General features: G+C 47.5%; 1 protein-coding gene across 8 annotated transcripts in view; it reads left to right on the forward strand.

Annotated features, from left to right (window-relative positions):
- NAV2 (neuron navigator 2) overlaps positions 1-15,717 on the forward strand; it is a 724,081-nt gene that overhangs the window by 430,292 nt on the left and 278,072 nt on the right. For all 8 annotated transcript variants that reach the window (XM_038569252.1, XM_038569245.1, XM_038569246.1 and 5 more), the window contains exon 2: positions 14,695-14,812. In XM_038569252.1, the coding sequence (XP_038425180.1) occupies positions 14,695-14,812 (118 nt within the window). The remainder of the gene's footprint in view (positions 1-14,694; positions 14,813-15,717) is intronic.

The raw sequence follows: 15,717 nt of genomic DNA on the forward strand, positions 1-15,717 counted from the left end.
AGGCTTCAAGAAAGTTCTTGGGCTTGGGAGAAATGCCTCTCACCTTGACTGCGGTGATGGTTTTATGGGTGTATGTAGGTTAGAACTCATCCACTTGTGCATTTCAAATATATGCAGGTTGTGGTACGTCAATTAAATCTCAGTAAACATGGAAAAGGAATTTTAATTAAACAATTTTAAATGTTTTTCAGACTGTTCATCTTTCTAAGTTAAGCTTAAAGGTACATAAGAGCTACATTTTGGCTTCATGCATTTTTAAAATACATGGCAAATCCCCCATTAGGTGCTGCAAAGGGATGAATTATTTGCCTGCATATTTATTTTTAGGAACACACATTGCTGTATATTTAGGGTTGGAGATAATATAAAAATAATTCCATTTCTATTGGCCTCATTTCCACTATAAATTTAGAATTGTATCAGATCACCACAGGTTCTTTTATCACCGATTCTGTAATTGTGGATAAAGTGGTCTTTAGGGATTCAGGATCACCCCATAAAAGAACACTGGAGGGAGATTAGGAATATCTACTCACACAGATCATATTACTCCTTTCAGAGACTATTTTGAATGATTTTAGGTCAATTTGGTAATGCGAAGTTGAACAACTGAAAAACCGCTCAACGATGAAAACCCAGTCTTTGTCTAATATTTTATTCTTTATTTAAACAAAACTAGTTCACCCATTCCCCCCATCCCCACCAATCCATTCTTTCTATGAGCTTATTTAAGATTCCACATATAGGAGAGATGATCTGGTATTTGTCTTTCTCTGACTTATTTTACTTAAGCATATTCCCTCCAGGCCCATCCATGTTATAACAAATGGCAAGATTTCATTCCTTTCAGTTGCTGAATAATACTCCTATGTGTGTATCTGTTTCTTTATCCATTTATCCAGTGATGAACCCTTAGTTCGCTTCCATATCTTGGCTATTGTAAATAATGCTGCAGTGGACATGAGGGCTCAGATATCATTTCAAGTTAGTGTTTTTGTTTTGTTCAGATAAATCCCCAGATGTGGAATTGCTGGACCATAGGGTCATTCTATTTTTAATTTTTCGAGGCACCTCCACACGGCTTTCCATAGGGGCTGCACCGATTTACATTCCCACCAACAGAGCATGAGGGTTCCCTTTTCTCCACATCCTCCCAAATCCTTGTTATTTCTTATGTTTTGATAAAAGTTCTCACAGGTGTGAGGTGAACTCTCATGGTGGTTTTGATTTGCATTCCCCTGACGCTTCATGATGATGAGGACCTTTTCGAGTACCTGTTGGCCATCTGTATGCTGTCTTTGGAAAAACGTCTGTTCAGACCTCCTGCCTAGTGTTTAATCAGATTCACTTTTTTGTTATTGAGTTGTAGGAGTTCCTAATAGATTGTGGATATTAGCCCCTTAATGAGATACATGATTTGTAAGCAAAAATTTTCTCCCATTCAGGGAGTTGCCTTTTTTTTTGTTGATGATTTTCTTTGTGCAGAAGCCTTTTAGTTTAATGCAGTCCACTTGTTTATTTTTTTAATCGAGGTGTAATTCACGTACAATATTAGTTTCGGGTGGACGACAGACAGTGATTCAGTATTTGTGTACATTGCAAAACCGTCACCACAGTAAGCCCGGGGATACAACAGCACGCAAAGTTAATACGCTATTACTGACTGTATCCCTCATGCTGTACCTTACCCCTCCTGACTTCTTTAAGTGGAAGTTTGTATTTCTTGATCCTCCTTCACCTGTTCACCCTCTTCCCCCTTTACCTCTGGCAACCACCAATCGTTTGTTTTTGCTTTTTTTTTTGCCATTGCTTTTGGTGTCTGATTCTATAGATCATTGCCAAGACCTGTGGCAGGGAGCTGACCTCCTTGTTTTCTTCTAAGACTTTTATGGTTTCAGGTCTTACATTCAAGTCTTTAATCCATTTTGAGGTACTTTTTGGGTATGCTGTGCAGTGGTCCAGTTTCATTCGTTCGCATGCGGCTGTCAAATGTCAAATGTTTTTACGCGGATACCATACTGTTTTGATTACTCTAGCTTTGTGATACAGTTTGAAATCAGACTGAGTGATGCCTCCAGCTTTGTTCTTTCTCAAGACTGCCTTGGCTATTCAGGTTCTTGTGTGGCTCCATACAAATTTCAACATTGTTCTCTTTCTAAAGTGAAAAACATCATTGCAATTTTGACAGTGATGGCATTGAATGCGTATTGGGTAGTATGGACGTCTTAATGGTGTCTTTCCAATCCATGAGCATGGAATATCTTTCCATTTGTGTCTCTTTCAATTTCTTAACATTTTATTTATTTAGAAAGAGCACTAGGGGCAGAGGAAGAGCAGAGGGGGAGGAAGAGGAAGGGCAAAAGAATCTCAAGTGGACTCCATGCCCAGCAGGGAACCTTGATGCGAGCTGGGTCCCACAACCCCGAGATCATGACCTGAGCCCAAACCAGGAGTCAGATGCTTAACTGACTGAGCCACCCGGGCGCCTCTCTCTTTCAACTTCTTTCACTAATGTCTTGTAGTTTTCAGTATACAGGTCTTTTTACCTTGGTGGTTATGTTTATCCCCAAGTATTTTGTTCTTTTTGATGCAATGGTAAATGGCATTGTTTTCCTTACAAGTAAGGGCTACCTTTAACAACCAGGTTGCAGAGTCCCCTAAAAATGAGCCATCAACTCTCCTGAGGCAGTACGAGCCTACTGTAGGGGACCATTGTGTATTTTGTGTGTGTATGTTTGTATCTTGGGAAATAGCACTTAAACACCCACCATCAAGTGGGTCCTGCTTCTACGCTCCTGGAAATTGTCTCAGCAGAATGTCCCCTACCAGTTCTCATTCTGTACCTTGTGCTCTGACTGGTCTGAAAGATAGAGGAAACACCATGGTGATTTCATGGACTTTATAATCTAGGCAGTGAAGGGGAACAGATTTATTCACCCATTGCTTCTACCCATCTGTCCACTCCTCTCCCCATGTAATCATTCACCTATCCTTTCTCCCACCTACCCATCCATATGTCCACCCATCTGAACATTCACCCGTCTGTTCCTTTATTTTGCTTCCACTCACCCACCCATTTACCCTCATTAAGTCAATGCGTATTTGTTTATGAAGCCCCTGCTGTGCACCAGGCATTGTGCTAGTGTTTCAAAGATGTTAAAAAATTTGTTCTTTTAGAGTAGCCACGATAAAAATCGGATGCAAAGTGCTTTTGGATCCAAGAAGAAGGAAGCAGTAACTCTGTGTTAGGGGTGAAAAGTGGGTTGGGAATGGCCTTATAGGGGTTGACCCTTGGGCCGGGTTTTAAGACACCACCCCAGGCAGTGGGGTAGTGGTGGCACTGCTAGCAGAGAAGACTGTGCGCAAGGGTATAGGGCTCGGGGAGCCAGCACACAGGATGTGGGAAGTGTGAGGACCCCAGGATTTCCGAAAAGGGAGAGAAGGCTGGTGATCGGGTTTGGTTTCTGGGAGAAGGGGACATCCTCCCAAGTGGAGGGGATGAGGGAGGACACGTCAGAACAGTGAAACCTAACCCACCAGTGGGGACTGAAGGTTAATACAGCACGGAGCCTGTAGTGTGAGCCATGGACCAGGGGATCTGTAGTTGGGGGCATGCAGACAAGGCAGGAAAGAAAGAAACATTTTAAAGGTACCATGTGTGTGCCAGGCACTGTGCTAAGCACGTTAGAAACAGGTCAGTTCTCACAATAGGTACAATAGTCCTTTCAGTAGATAACAGATGAATAGCCCATTTTCCAGAAGTTGAAGCTGAGGCTCGGAGAGAAGTGGTTTGCCCATGGTCACAGAGCCCTGGTGTGCTCTGTGTCTAAACATTTTTGAGGTCTTCTATCCACTCGACCCTGTGAAGAGGAAACGGAGGTGTCAGAGATCACGCAGGACTCCGAGGTCTTGGGCCTGGTGGGGCCGAAACTCCTGGGGGAGTGGGGGTGGGATGGGGGTGCTGCACCTATTGAGCTGAGCTGAGGCCTTTGGTCTGGATGGGGTGGCTGGGAAACACCATCACTGGTACCCCTTTACCCGCAGTCTGCAGAGTGAAGGGGGTGCTGCAGAGGTTTGGAGGCGGATGGAGGCTACTATGTGAAAGGTGTGTTTACCAACAGCCTGGAGAGAGGCCCGAATTGTCACTCAGGTTGTCGTCCGTGCCTTAGGTGTAGCTGCCGTGCCAGGCATCGCTGAAAAGCTCTCGTGGAGTTTTGGGATGTTTGGTGTCAAAAAGGGTGTTTGTGTCAGTGGCCCCTGCCTCCGGGAAGGGCCTGATTCCCCTCCTAGCCATAGCGGAAGCACACATGTAGTTAGTAGCTAACGCACATAGGGAGAGAAAATACTCGAGAACTTTCAGGTGGGCTCAGACCTTTGGTTTTCTTGGGGCCACCAGACCTGTGGTTGAATGTGGTTCTGGTCCTGCTCCGAAGTCTGCAGTGGGTGAGAGGAAGTATTGCAGGGGGGTGCCCACTTTGGTTCTGAAGCACCCAGGAAGCATTCCAGCCCCGATCCTTAGGTGGCCTTGCTTGACTTTCCAGGGAGGACAGAGGGAGACTCGGATACACATTTTGCTGTTGTGAGAGGTGCTGTGGGGCTGGGCCTCCTGGGTCGAGTGGAGTGTCCCCTTCTATTAGCTGTGTGACTTAACCTTGTAGAGCTTGTGTTTTCCAGTGTGTGATGTGGAGATGGTCATTCATTTATTCAATAAATATACTTAGGAAGCACCTACTATGTGCTAGACACTCCGCTAGATGTTCGGGGAAATGAGGTGAGGAGAACAGATAAGAATTCCTGTCCTCTGGGATCTCCCACTCCAGTGGGGAGAGATTGTAGATGAGATCACAGGGATGAGACACTTGGCACCCAGCAGGCCCTCAACACAAACACACACCCCCTCTGGATAGGAGGAAGTGAAGGGGACAGTGCTGTGTGTCCCGAGAAGTGTGGTGCGGAACATCGCCTGGTCCAGGAGAACAGAGGGGCAAGGAAGGGGGCTGTAGGCATTCCTCCATGGAGTGGGATAAGCAGGAACCTGTGTGCTCATCCTTGAGATCTCACCAGTCCATCCCAGCTTGTTCACCACCAGCCTGGTTTATTTTTCTGAAGGCACAGTTTCAAAACCTCTGGTGTTGCTGTGCACGCCCACCTGTGGCTGGCCGGTGCTTCTGACAGACAATGCCACCGTTGTATGGCTGTGGGCCTGTTCCCAGGCCTAGCCCTTGGATCTGCTGCGCAGAGTCCCGGGCCAACCTTGCCCGGCTCCAGACCAGAAGAACTGGGGCACCTAACCTCCTGAGCATTGCCCGATGCACAGACAGCCATGCAGTGGTAACTCGTGTTCTATTGGCATTTCAGTTTTTACCGTAGTGATGCTGCTGTGAAATCATGTTTGCTTTGTGCTTGGGTGACATGGGGAGGTGTCAGCTCCCCCTTAGAGCTGCGAGTCCTGAGTGAGAAGCGGCCAGCTCTGTTTCCAGGGGCAGGAGACGGTGACACTGTAATGGCCATGATGCAATCAGCCTTGCCCTCTTGCTGCTTTTCCCACACTGCCAGGACCGTTGACCTTCTGTGAATTGTGGTTCCTGTGTGGACCTCTCTGTAGCAGCAGAGGTCTAGCATTCCTAGGAGCCAGAGTCACTGCTTTTAAACCCTGCATATATTTCGGGTGACATTGGAAGAGTCATTTCAGCTCGCCTAGCCTCAACTTTTTCACCTGTGGAGTGGGGGAAATTATATCTTGCTCACAAGCCAGTGGGGCACTACAGGAGTCCATTGTTTGCAAAGTGCTCACGTTGTGGGTGATGGTCTTCAGGGTAATTGGGATCCTGGCCAGCACTCTTACGATGTGCCAGGCATTGTTAGACCCTCTCATTTCCATCTCAGAATAACCTGAATAGGTGGTTGATCCATTTTACAAAGGAGGAAATTTAGCTCAGATAGTTTAAGTCACTTGCCTAGGATTATTCTGCTGGGAAGTGGTCAAGGCGTGGCTGGAACTAAGGCAGGTTGACCCTAGAAGTTGTTCTTTTACTTGATTCGTCGTAGACATTTGACTGATGGGAGTTGCTGTCCTACACAAGACTACAGCATGAGCAGAACCCAGTGCAGGTGGGTGCTCAGACAGTGTTGGCTTAATGCGTCCAGGGGTGCACGTGGCTCCTAAGCAACTGAGCTTGACTTGCTAGTCAGAGCTCAAGTAGGAGTAAAGATGGTGCCAGGATATGAAGGAAGGTGGAAATCCTGAGTGATGAAATCCAGCACTGGGCTCCTCCCTCCCAACGCTCCTATCTTCTGGCTCTGGAGAGGGATGCATATAAATAAGTTCATGTGACCCACGTTACAAGAGGTATGTTGAGAGTTGAGCTGGCAGGACCATTCTGCAATGTGCTCGGGTAGGGAATGGAAAACCCAGGCACGTCTCACTCAGTGCTCCCAGAACCCAGCTTTTTTTTTAAAGCATCCTTACTGGTCTGGAGACTGGCCAAAAAGCCTTCCCTTCTGAACCTTGGAGCAGCTCACAGGTGTGCCACAGAATCCTTCTACTCCTGTGTATCTGTCGGAGAAGTCTCTTTGGGATTCTTGCATGAACAGTAACTTTATATTCCATTTTAAAGGATTCTGGATCTTTTAAGGAAGGTTCAATAGGCCCTGAAGGCATCCTTATATGCATCAAAACACTATTATTCATAGTAATTCTGTGGGCCTTCAAGAAGAAGTAAAATTAGATTAATTTAAAAAGCACGGATCATAATAACCCATGTGGGAAAAATTCCCAATGGAATAGCTAAATATGTATGGCTTTCCGAAATATAAACTCTCAGCAATCTAGAATGACTTATTCCCCTCAAACTTGGCCAAGTGTTCATTAATTTGAATACTAATAACCACCCCTTATTTCATTCCATGTGCCAGACACTGGGCTAACCACTTACATACGTGCTCTCATTTAGTTCATAAAGCAACCCCGTACATCACGGCTGCACAAGTGAGGGACACGGATGCTCGGCGGGGGCATGACTCACCAAGGCCACCCAGCTGGTAAGAGGCAGAGCCAGATCCCTGCCCTGGTCCGTGCCAGCTCCTGGGACTGTAGACACACTGCCCTTGTGATGACTGCAGTTGATGGAAAATCCACAAATGACCTGTGTAATGCATCAGATGGCAAAGATGGGGGTGGAAGGAGAGTCCTTGCCCTTCAGGGTGGGCATCTGGTGGGCACCAAGGACGCTGAGCAGACCTGGACTCTTCTGCAGGAAAACCAGGGAGCGGGGCTGGTGGCCTGGCTGGGCCCCTGCTCTGCTGTGTGATCTTGAGAAAAAAAGATTGAGTTCTCTGTGCTCCACCCCTTTCTCTAATGTGTAGGGACCATTTGAAATGGGTCCATTTCACCCATTGGAGCTTTTCTAGGCAGTGGTTTTATTTATTTTTTTATTTTTTATTTTTTTTAAATTTTTATTTATTTATGATGGTCACACACACACAGAGAGAGAGAGGCAGAGACATAGGCAGAGGGAGAAGCAGGCTCCATGCACCGGGAGCCCGACGTGGGATTCGATCCCGGGTCTCCAGGATCGCGCCCTGGGCCAAAGGGAGGTGCTAAACCACTGTGCCACCCAGGGATCCCAAGGCAGTGGTTTTAAATGAAAGCAGGCATCTACATTGAGAGAGGGGAAGTGGGGGGAAAAGCCGGCAGCTACTTTGACAAAGCCCATGACCCATCCCAAGCGGCCAAAGGGTTCCGTGGACCTGTGGCTACACCTGTGGAGTTGGTGCCGTGCTCCTTGCAAGATGCTGGAGATGTGCAGTGACTGTTTCCAGCTTTGCCCTTGGTGCATTTTGGTTTTCTTCAAATTGCTAGTAATCGAACAGTCCTTCCTTGCGGTATTCAGGTACTGAGGGACGTTCCATCTGGTGCAGTATCATGTTTATTATTTTATTATTTTTATTTTTTAAGATTTTATTTATTTATTCATGAGAGACACACACAGAGAGGCAGAGACACAGGCAGAGGGAGAAGCAGGCTCCATGCAGGGAGCCCGACGGGGGACTCATTCCCGGGTCTCCAGGATCACGCCCTGGGCTGAAGGCAGGTGCTAAACCGCTGTGCCACCGGGGCTGCCCCAGTATCATGTTAGACTTCAGAGCCATCAGAACTAAGTCGCGTGCGTCACCACATACCGCCTAGTCGTGGAAATACTGCGGCCGACGTCTGGAGCCAGACCCCCTGGGTGGAGGCCCGACGGTGGTTCCTTTCTGATGGACTACACACTGCCTCTGATGCTGCATGACTGGTGTGCTCTAACCTCCACGCTGGCACTTCCGTGTCCAAGGGATACATTTTATTCTCTTCCTCCTGGAAAGGCTACCCTCGTGCCATCCGCCGCCTTCGGGGGCCATCAGGCTGTCCGGCAGGTTGGTCTGGGTCTACAGCTCCGTGGCTAATGGTACCGACTTTTGGTGTGTTGCTCTCTGAAGTTGTTCTTGGGTTTCCTAGAGGGCTTCCCCCACCCCTTCACTGAGGGCTAATTGCAGTATAAATTTAGCAACAGTCTTCTTCCCGTTGATGTAACACAGTGCAATTATTATTGGTTTTCTTGTTACAGCTAATAATCAGGTTTTTTTTTTACTTCAATTGATCTGTCAAAAGTCTCCCTCTTTGATTCCAGCCTCTGCGATACAGAGTGATGTGGAGTTCTAAGCAAACAAATGACGCAGCCCTTGAAAATCTGTCAGGGGTAATAAGTGAATCAAAACGAATTTGCTCATCAGCTGTCACTGCCTTCCTTCCCCCTTTTATCTCTTCAGGCCTCTGACAGCAGCTTTTGGAGTGCTGGCTCCCCTGTTGCAGGGGGTTTGGGGGGGGCAGACAGTGAGATGAAGGAAGCAGAGCGGAAAAGGCTCCTCAGATACTGGTGTGAAGTTATTCTAGAACTTTGGCCCTGGAGGTGAGACTGGTCGTTGTATTCTTTCCTACTGTGCAATTCTTTATCTTTCCTTTCCTTTTTTTTTTTTTTTAAGATTTTATTTATTCATGAGAGACACACACAGAGAGAGAGAGAGAGTGGCAGAGACACAGGCAGAGGGAGAAGCAGGCTCCATGCGGGGAGCCCAATACGGGACTCGATCCCAGGACCCTGGGATCACGCAGGGTCCTGAGCAAAAGGCAGACTCTCAACCACTGAGCCCTCCAGGCGCCTGGAGTTCTTTTTCTTGTCTGTTGCTACTAAGAAGCTCAGAACAAGGATCAGTGGGTGTCAGGGTAGGAGCATCAGCAACCTCAAGCCTCAAGAACTTGGGGGGGATGGTGAGGCTCTGGAGCAATGGATTCTAGAAACCAGAAAACTGGACAGGAAGATCTGCATGCTTTAGCCCTTGCTTAGAATCTTGGAAATGCACACTGCTGCATTTTTGCAAGTTGCCTGCTCTGATGGAGTCCCTGATTACAGATATTGTGAGTTGATTTTCCAAGGATGCCTCCCGAAAGATTGGCACTCACTGCATGAGCCACTGAAAGAGCAAGTGAGAAAGATGGGGCTGAATTATGCCCAGGCTTAGCATAGCCTCTGAAAACAGATCCTCCCAATAAATGCAGGTGTTTTCTCGTGACTTCTTTAAGAAGTCGAGAGGAGAGGGGAGGGGAAACTCCAGATAGTTAATGATTCTCGTTGGATGGGTCCTGATTAATGAGCTTGGGCCATGGAGTGATTTATTTTCTCTGTCCCTTCCTCTTTGAATCAATAAGGAGATTTGAGATTCCAGTGTGAGGATTTGCTGACAGCCTCCATTATTATTTATCTCAAATGTTATCAGTTTCCCAGAGATTTGCCCTCTTGCTCTCTGTTCAGCTCAACCTGGCAACTGCATCCTTCCCTGTGGCCCAGTGTCCCTACCTGGGGAGGTGCTACTGAGCAGCAAGGACGGGTGGGACCTGGTCTCCACCCACATCTGGTGGGAAGAGTGGGAAGGTGGTGGCAGTGTGCACGGTATCTGCAATCTCTGCATCACGGGCAGCTCAGGATACACTTGGGAAATCCAGAGTGACTTGGTGGAGGGACTGATCTAGGAGTGGAGCCTTGGTGAGTGACCCCAGGTGGAGGGACTCAGGCAGGCAAGGTGGCATGAATTCAGAGGTGGGCAAGTGCAAGGTTGAGTCTTCCTGAAGGCAATCTCGATTATTGCTCCTGAGCATTTGGTACGGTAGGCCTGTTATCTCATTCCGTCCTCCCAACAGACTGGCAGGTCTTTTCTGTAAAGAGCCGGATAGTAAATATTTGGAGCTTTGTGGGCCAAAAGCTCTCTGTCACAACTACTCAGCTGTGCTCCTGTGGCAGGAAAGCAGCTAAAGATGACAAGTGAGTGTGGCTGTGTTCCAACAGAGCTTCGTTTACAAAAACATATGGTCAACGGATTGGGCCTGGGTCACGGGTTACCAGTCTGTTTTATTATGCATTTGATATAATCCCCATTTTATGGAAGGTAAGACTGAGATACAGAAAGGTTCATAGAAACTTGCTTGTCCAGAGCCGAGAGCCAACTTGACATGGTCGTTTCCAAAGCCCATCCTCTTAGCCTCCACGTACACTATCTTCCCCCATGAGGGTTGGACACGGTCTGGGGAAGAGTGGGTGGATTAGACTGCCGTGAATCGCAGTGCAAAAAGTCTGACTTTAATTCAGTGGAAAGTGTGGAGCCGTTGATGATTTTTTGAGCAAGTGATAGGATTAGAGCTGTGCTCTGGGGAGACTAAGTTGGCAGTCGTGTGTAGGTAGGCTGAAGTTGAAGGAAGGGCTCTTTTTTTAAATAGTTTGGAGTTAAATAAATAAATAAATAAATAAAAATCAATAGTTTGGAGTAGGGAAGTTCAGTTCTTTGGCGAAGCCATTTCTGACCCCAGTAGAACTTTAAACAGATGCCCACAGGGCCTTACCATGGCTCCAAGGTGTGTGTATGTGTGTCCGTGCGTGTACGTACGAGTATTTATTGAAAGAAGGTTGCTTAACGTTCGTTTCCTTTGGATTGTGTGGACACAGAGAGGACTGGTTTTAGAGAGTAGATCTATTTTGAAATACCTTTAACCTCCAGGAGGACAATGAGCAGGGGTACCAGCATCTCCTTCCACTCAGTAGTGTCCTTATCCATGATCCCCTTCTCCCCTCAGCTGATGGTCTTGGAGCAGGTGGCTGTAAGCTTTGGAATGTTTTCACAGTCCCTGAGACATAGCTTGTGGGATCCCTGCAGGGCTTGAGGGCATTGTGGGTGCCTCTCCTAGCAAGGAAAGGAAACCTTGCTCTTTGAACCAGCCTGGCAAGTTTCTGACCTGCCTTTCTTTGTCTACCATAGTTTGTGATTCCAAAAGGCGGGTGCTTGACTCCTGAAATTATACCTTGTGAAGGAGAAAGAGAGTGAGTCCTTGAGTCATTTATGTCCTGGAGGTCCAAGGTAGAGGCTGGGCTGGTTTTGTTATGCCCCATTTTATAATGCATAGTATAATCATTACAAATCTGTAATTATTTTATTTACTGAACACTTAGCATGTGGTGCATTCTGTGTTCTTTATATATATGAGCTCATTTTATTTTCATAATAGCCCGATGATGTAGGTAGTATTATCCACATCGTACAAACAAAAACACTGGGCCAAAAAGTACAGAGGTAAATGGCATCATGACAGCTAAGATTTAAAGCAAGTGTGTTGATTCCAAAGCTCCCTTCTTTACCATCTCACTCCACTGTCTCCACCTCCTAACCCCCATTGTGGGTTAGGCTCGGGGCTTCTAAGTCTTCCCAACCACCTTTTGAAGTAGGCCTTATTATGCCCATTTTACAGCTGAATAAAGTGAAACTCAGAAAAGTTATGTAATTTGCCCAAGGGCATTGAGGCAGCAAGGGATAGAACTAGGTTTTGGGTTTTTACTTATTTTTAAATTCTTTCAGTAAGAACATAACTGAATAGAAGAATGAGCCTAGGATAGGAGGGTGTCCTGGAGAAAGTAACTGATTTGAGTAACATTGGTATTTGTATTCAGAGAAGCAGCAGAGTGGGACATCTGAGGGATTCTAGAGTCAGCCCGAGTTCAAATCCTGGCTCTGCCACTTACTTATGGTCTTGGACAAGTGGCTTTACCTCTCTACATTTCAAATTTCTCCTCTGAAAAACAGACACGCTAGTAGTATCTACCTCATAGAATGAGGATTAAATGAATACATGTGAAATGTTTATACCAGTGTCTGGCACGTAGTAGGCACTCTATGTTGGATATTAAGTTTCTACTCTGTATAAGGCCCTTTTTTCCAAAAAAATTTTTTTAAAGATTTTATTTATTTGAGGAGAGATGGTGGCGGGGGAAGAGTAGGGGGAAGCAGACTCTGTGCTGAATGCGGAGCCCTACCTTCATGTGGGCCTTGATACCCACAACCCTGAGATCTTGATGTGAGCTGAAATCAAGAGTCAGATGATCAACCGACTGAGCCACCCAGGTCCCCTTTTCTTTTCCAAATGTTTCATCACTCAGTCCTCATAATAAGGGACAAGTAGATGTTATTGATCCCAATTTCACAGATAAGAAAACCTAGCCTCAGCAAAGTTAAATAGCTTGGCCGAGGTCCTACATCCACTCATCCACAGATACGTATCGCGGACTAATGTGTTAATGCTGTAGGCACCTTGGATACATCACAGAACAAAACAGGTCTAAATCCCTACCCCGTGGAACCTCCAGAACTGGGACTTGAACCCAAGTCTGCCTTTTTTCCTTTTAATGTTTTTTTTTTCTCTTCCTTTTATAACAATTCAATAATCATTGCCATTTAGGATTGGCCATTTAATGACCAAAATGGTGCCCCACTTCCTCAGCTTTCTCAGTGCTTACAAAATTGAAAATGATGGTGCTTTGCTAGACTTTTGATCTCTGACAACTTGGGAATCCTAGGGAAGGAAAGTAACATGGATTTCAGGATTAGATACCTTGGACTCAGCTGGGAAATAGACCCATCCTGCGGTGTGCCTCTTCGGCAGTGGGTCTCTACAGTGGAAGACCGAGAATGAGGTGTGGATGAAGCCTCCGGGACGGGGGGCAGTGTCTATTCTCAGCTCTTGATGAAGTGGAAAGTGCAGCCCACCTTGACCCGATGAGGCTCTCGCCATCCCAGGTGGAATAGCCAGGGGTGCTGCCTCCCAGAAGGGTCCTACTCCGCGAGGCCAGCCCCTGGCCTGCTGTCCCCATTCTGTGATCCCTGGCGGCGGGTGGGGGTGGGGGGTAGCGCCCCTTGTGTGAGATTACTCTGGGCTTGTCGGAAGGACAGAGTGGAGGAGGGCCCTGATGAGGGTAGGCCTCCCACTGCTCTGGGAGTCACACACAAGGTCTCAGAGCAGGCCTGCTGGAGAGAAACGATCACCTCCATCATTTTGGTGGAGACATCGTATGCGTTAGTATATGAACTTCTTGCTACTAGTTTGTGGAGAGTCGAGGTGGCATGTTCCCTTAGAGCCGTCATTTGTTCCTATCACTGTAGGGGTGGGGAGAGGTGCTGACGTGTAGGGCCTGCACGTCCCTCCGCAGACTCACAAACCTGTCCTAGAACCTAGCACTCACAGTCGATGAGGCTTCTAATTCTGTTTGTGTTTTGGCTTATTTCAGTTAGGGAGAAAGTTTCCAGGTGAGTTTTCTTGTGCATCACTATAGGCCTGTTTTGAAAGTAAAAGATCCTCTTGTGCGGACAGAGAGGAGCAGGTCTGTGACAGAGGAGCACATCCCGTGTCCCCTAAAGGGATCTGCTCTCCTGATCCCACAGGTGGCCCAGCCTCTGCCTTTCAGGCTGCTGTCCACACCCATGCTGTGTTTTTGTTTTGTTTTAAGATTTTTATTTATTTATTCATGAGAGGCACAGAGGGAGAGGCAGAGACATGGGCAGAGGGAGAAGCAGGCTCCTTTCAGGGAACCTGTTGTGGGACTCGATCCCAGGACCCCGGGATCACGCCCCGAGCCCACTGAGCCACACAGGTGCCCCCCATGCTGTGTTTAAATATGTTGGAATTTGCCGGGTTTTTAAAATTCTTAATAGTCCTAGAATCCCAACAGTGAAAATGATGCTTTTAAATTAAACAGATTACATTTGAGCTGATTGCGAGGTCATCAATAACGCCACTCACACACGAGTAATTGAAGGGCTCTGTGTTGGTGAACTTGGCTTCTTTACAAGGGACCCAGGCCCCTGAGAGCTCCGCTAGCTCAATAGCCCTCCTTACCCTGAAACGGCCCATTAAAAGAGGCCTGTTGGGTGGTAACCTCCCCATACGTTTTCTCAATAAAGAGAAAAAGATGGGAAGGGGTGGGGTGGTGGCAGCAGCGGGCTGGGGGAGGCTCCTCTTGCATTTCGAGCCACAGCCTCTCAAAGCCGTCTGGAGCAGGCTGTTTAGTTCTGTGTCCCCGTCCCATTCAGGCCTTTGCATGCTTTGAAGCTTTCTTTAGCTTTTCCCTGCGTCTTGATGGCAGATCTCTCAATAGGCAAAAGCCCAGCCTGGGGAGCTGAATGGTCCCTCTGCACCGGGCTCTGCATGTTAATGGCACTGGCTGGCCCAGGACAGTGCGCTGGCGGGACGGGGGTGACTGCACAGCCCCCCGCGGCTGCCTCCGACACAGAGCCAGGGTCTGAGTCTGTTCCTAAAGTTGCCTGTTTGCTTTTCTTTTGCAGATCTACACGGACTGGGCCAATCATTATTTAGCCAAATCAGGCCACAAACGCCTCATCAAGGACCTCCAGCAAGATGTGACGGACGGCGTCCTCCTGGCTCAGATTATCCAGGTTGTGGGTAAGAGTGGGTTTGACTCTGGGATCGAGGAGTTACAGTGGAGACCCAGAAGGGGACGGGGCTGGACACAGGGCCTGGAACCCCGAAATCTCCCAGGAGGATACAGCGTTTCTGTTGCATGTGATGACGGTTTATTTGATAATGTCCCGTGCTTGGGGAGCATGGGTACCAGCTTGCTTTTCCTGGTAAGAGGACCCTCTTGATGCTCTCAGCAGAAGGGTTAGAGGGAAGTCTGAGGAGGGCTCTCTGCCCCTTTCTTGCCTCCTGTCTTTCTGGCTCTCCTTTCCCCCGTCTGATGTTACATTTTTTTTGTGGATTACTTTGGAAATATTTACCAAAAACAAACCAAAAAAATGTACCACAGGAGTGGTTTAGTCCTGCCAACTCTAACTGGGTCCGAGAAATCAAAGGATCAAACTTCACAGAGGGTCGGCTCTGGTTTTAACACTGGGGGAAGGGATTTGGGGGCCGTGTGCCGGGAAGAGTGGGTTCATCCCGGGAAGGCAGGTGGGCACAGGCTGGACACAGCTCTGCCTTGAGCCTTAAGACTTAAGGGAAGCGTCCCCCGCAGCCCTGCCCGAGAGCTCAGACAGAGGAGGCAGGAGGTCAATTAGATGGCATTAGGCTGATTGTTGTCGCTGGCAGCTATGGTGGCGGCCTCACGCCAAAGGAAAAGGCACAAGGACAGAAGCCCCAGCCCCTTGGGTGTGCGTTATTGTGGGAAAGTTATTTATCTTTCAAGTCGGAAAAAAGTGGCTTTTTAGAGTTGTAGCCTCGCTCACATCTGTGGAGATTGTACCTGAAAACACAGGCAAGTTGAGTTGGCCTTAGCTGGAAACTTTTGGACTGCCGCTGCCACTCAGATCCAGGTATCCCTGCTGTCCTAAGATTGATTTCTGAAGACG

This window comes from Canis lupus, chromosome 21 (assembly GCF_011100685.1).
Source record: "Canis lupus familiaris isolate Mischka breed German Shepherd chromosome 21, alternate assembly UU_Cfam_GSD_1.0, whole genome shotgun sequence".
In the NCBI taxonomy this organism is placed as follows: Eukaryota; Metazoa; Chordata; class Mammalia; order Carnivora; family Canidae; genus Canis; species Canis lupus.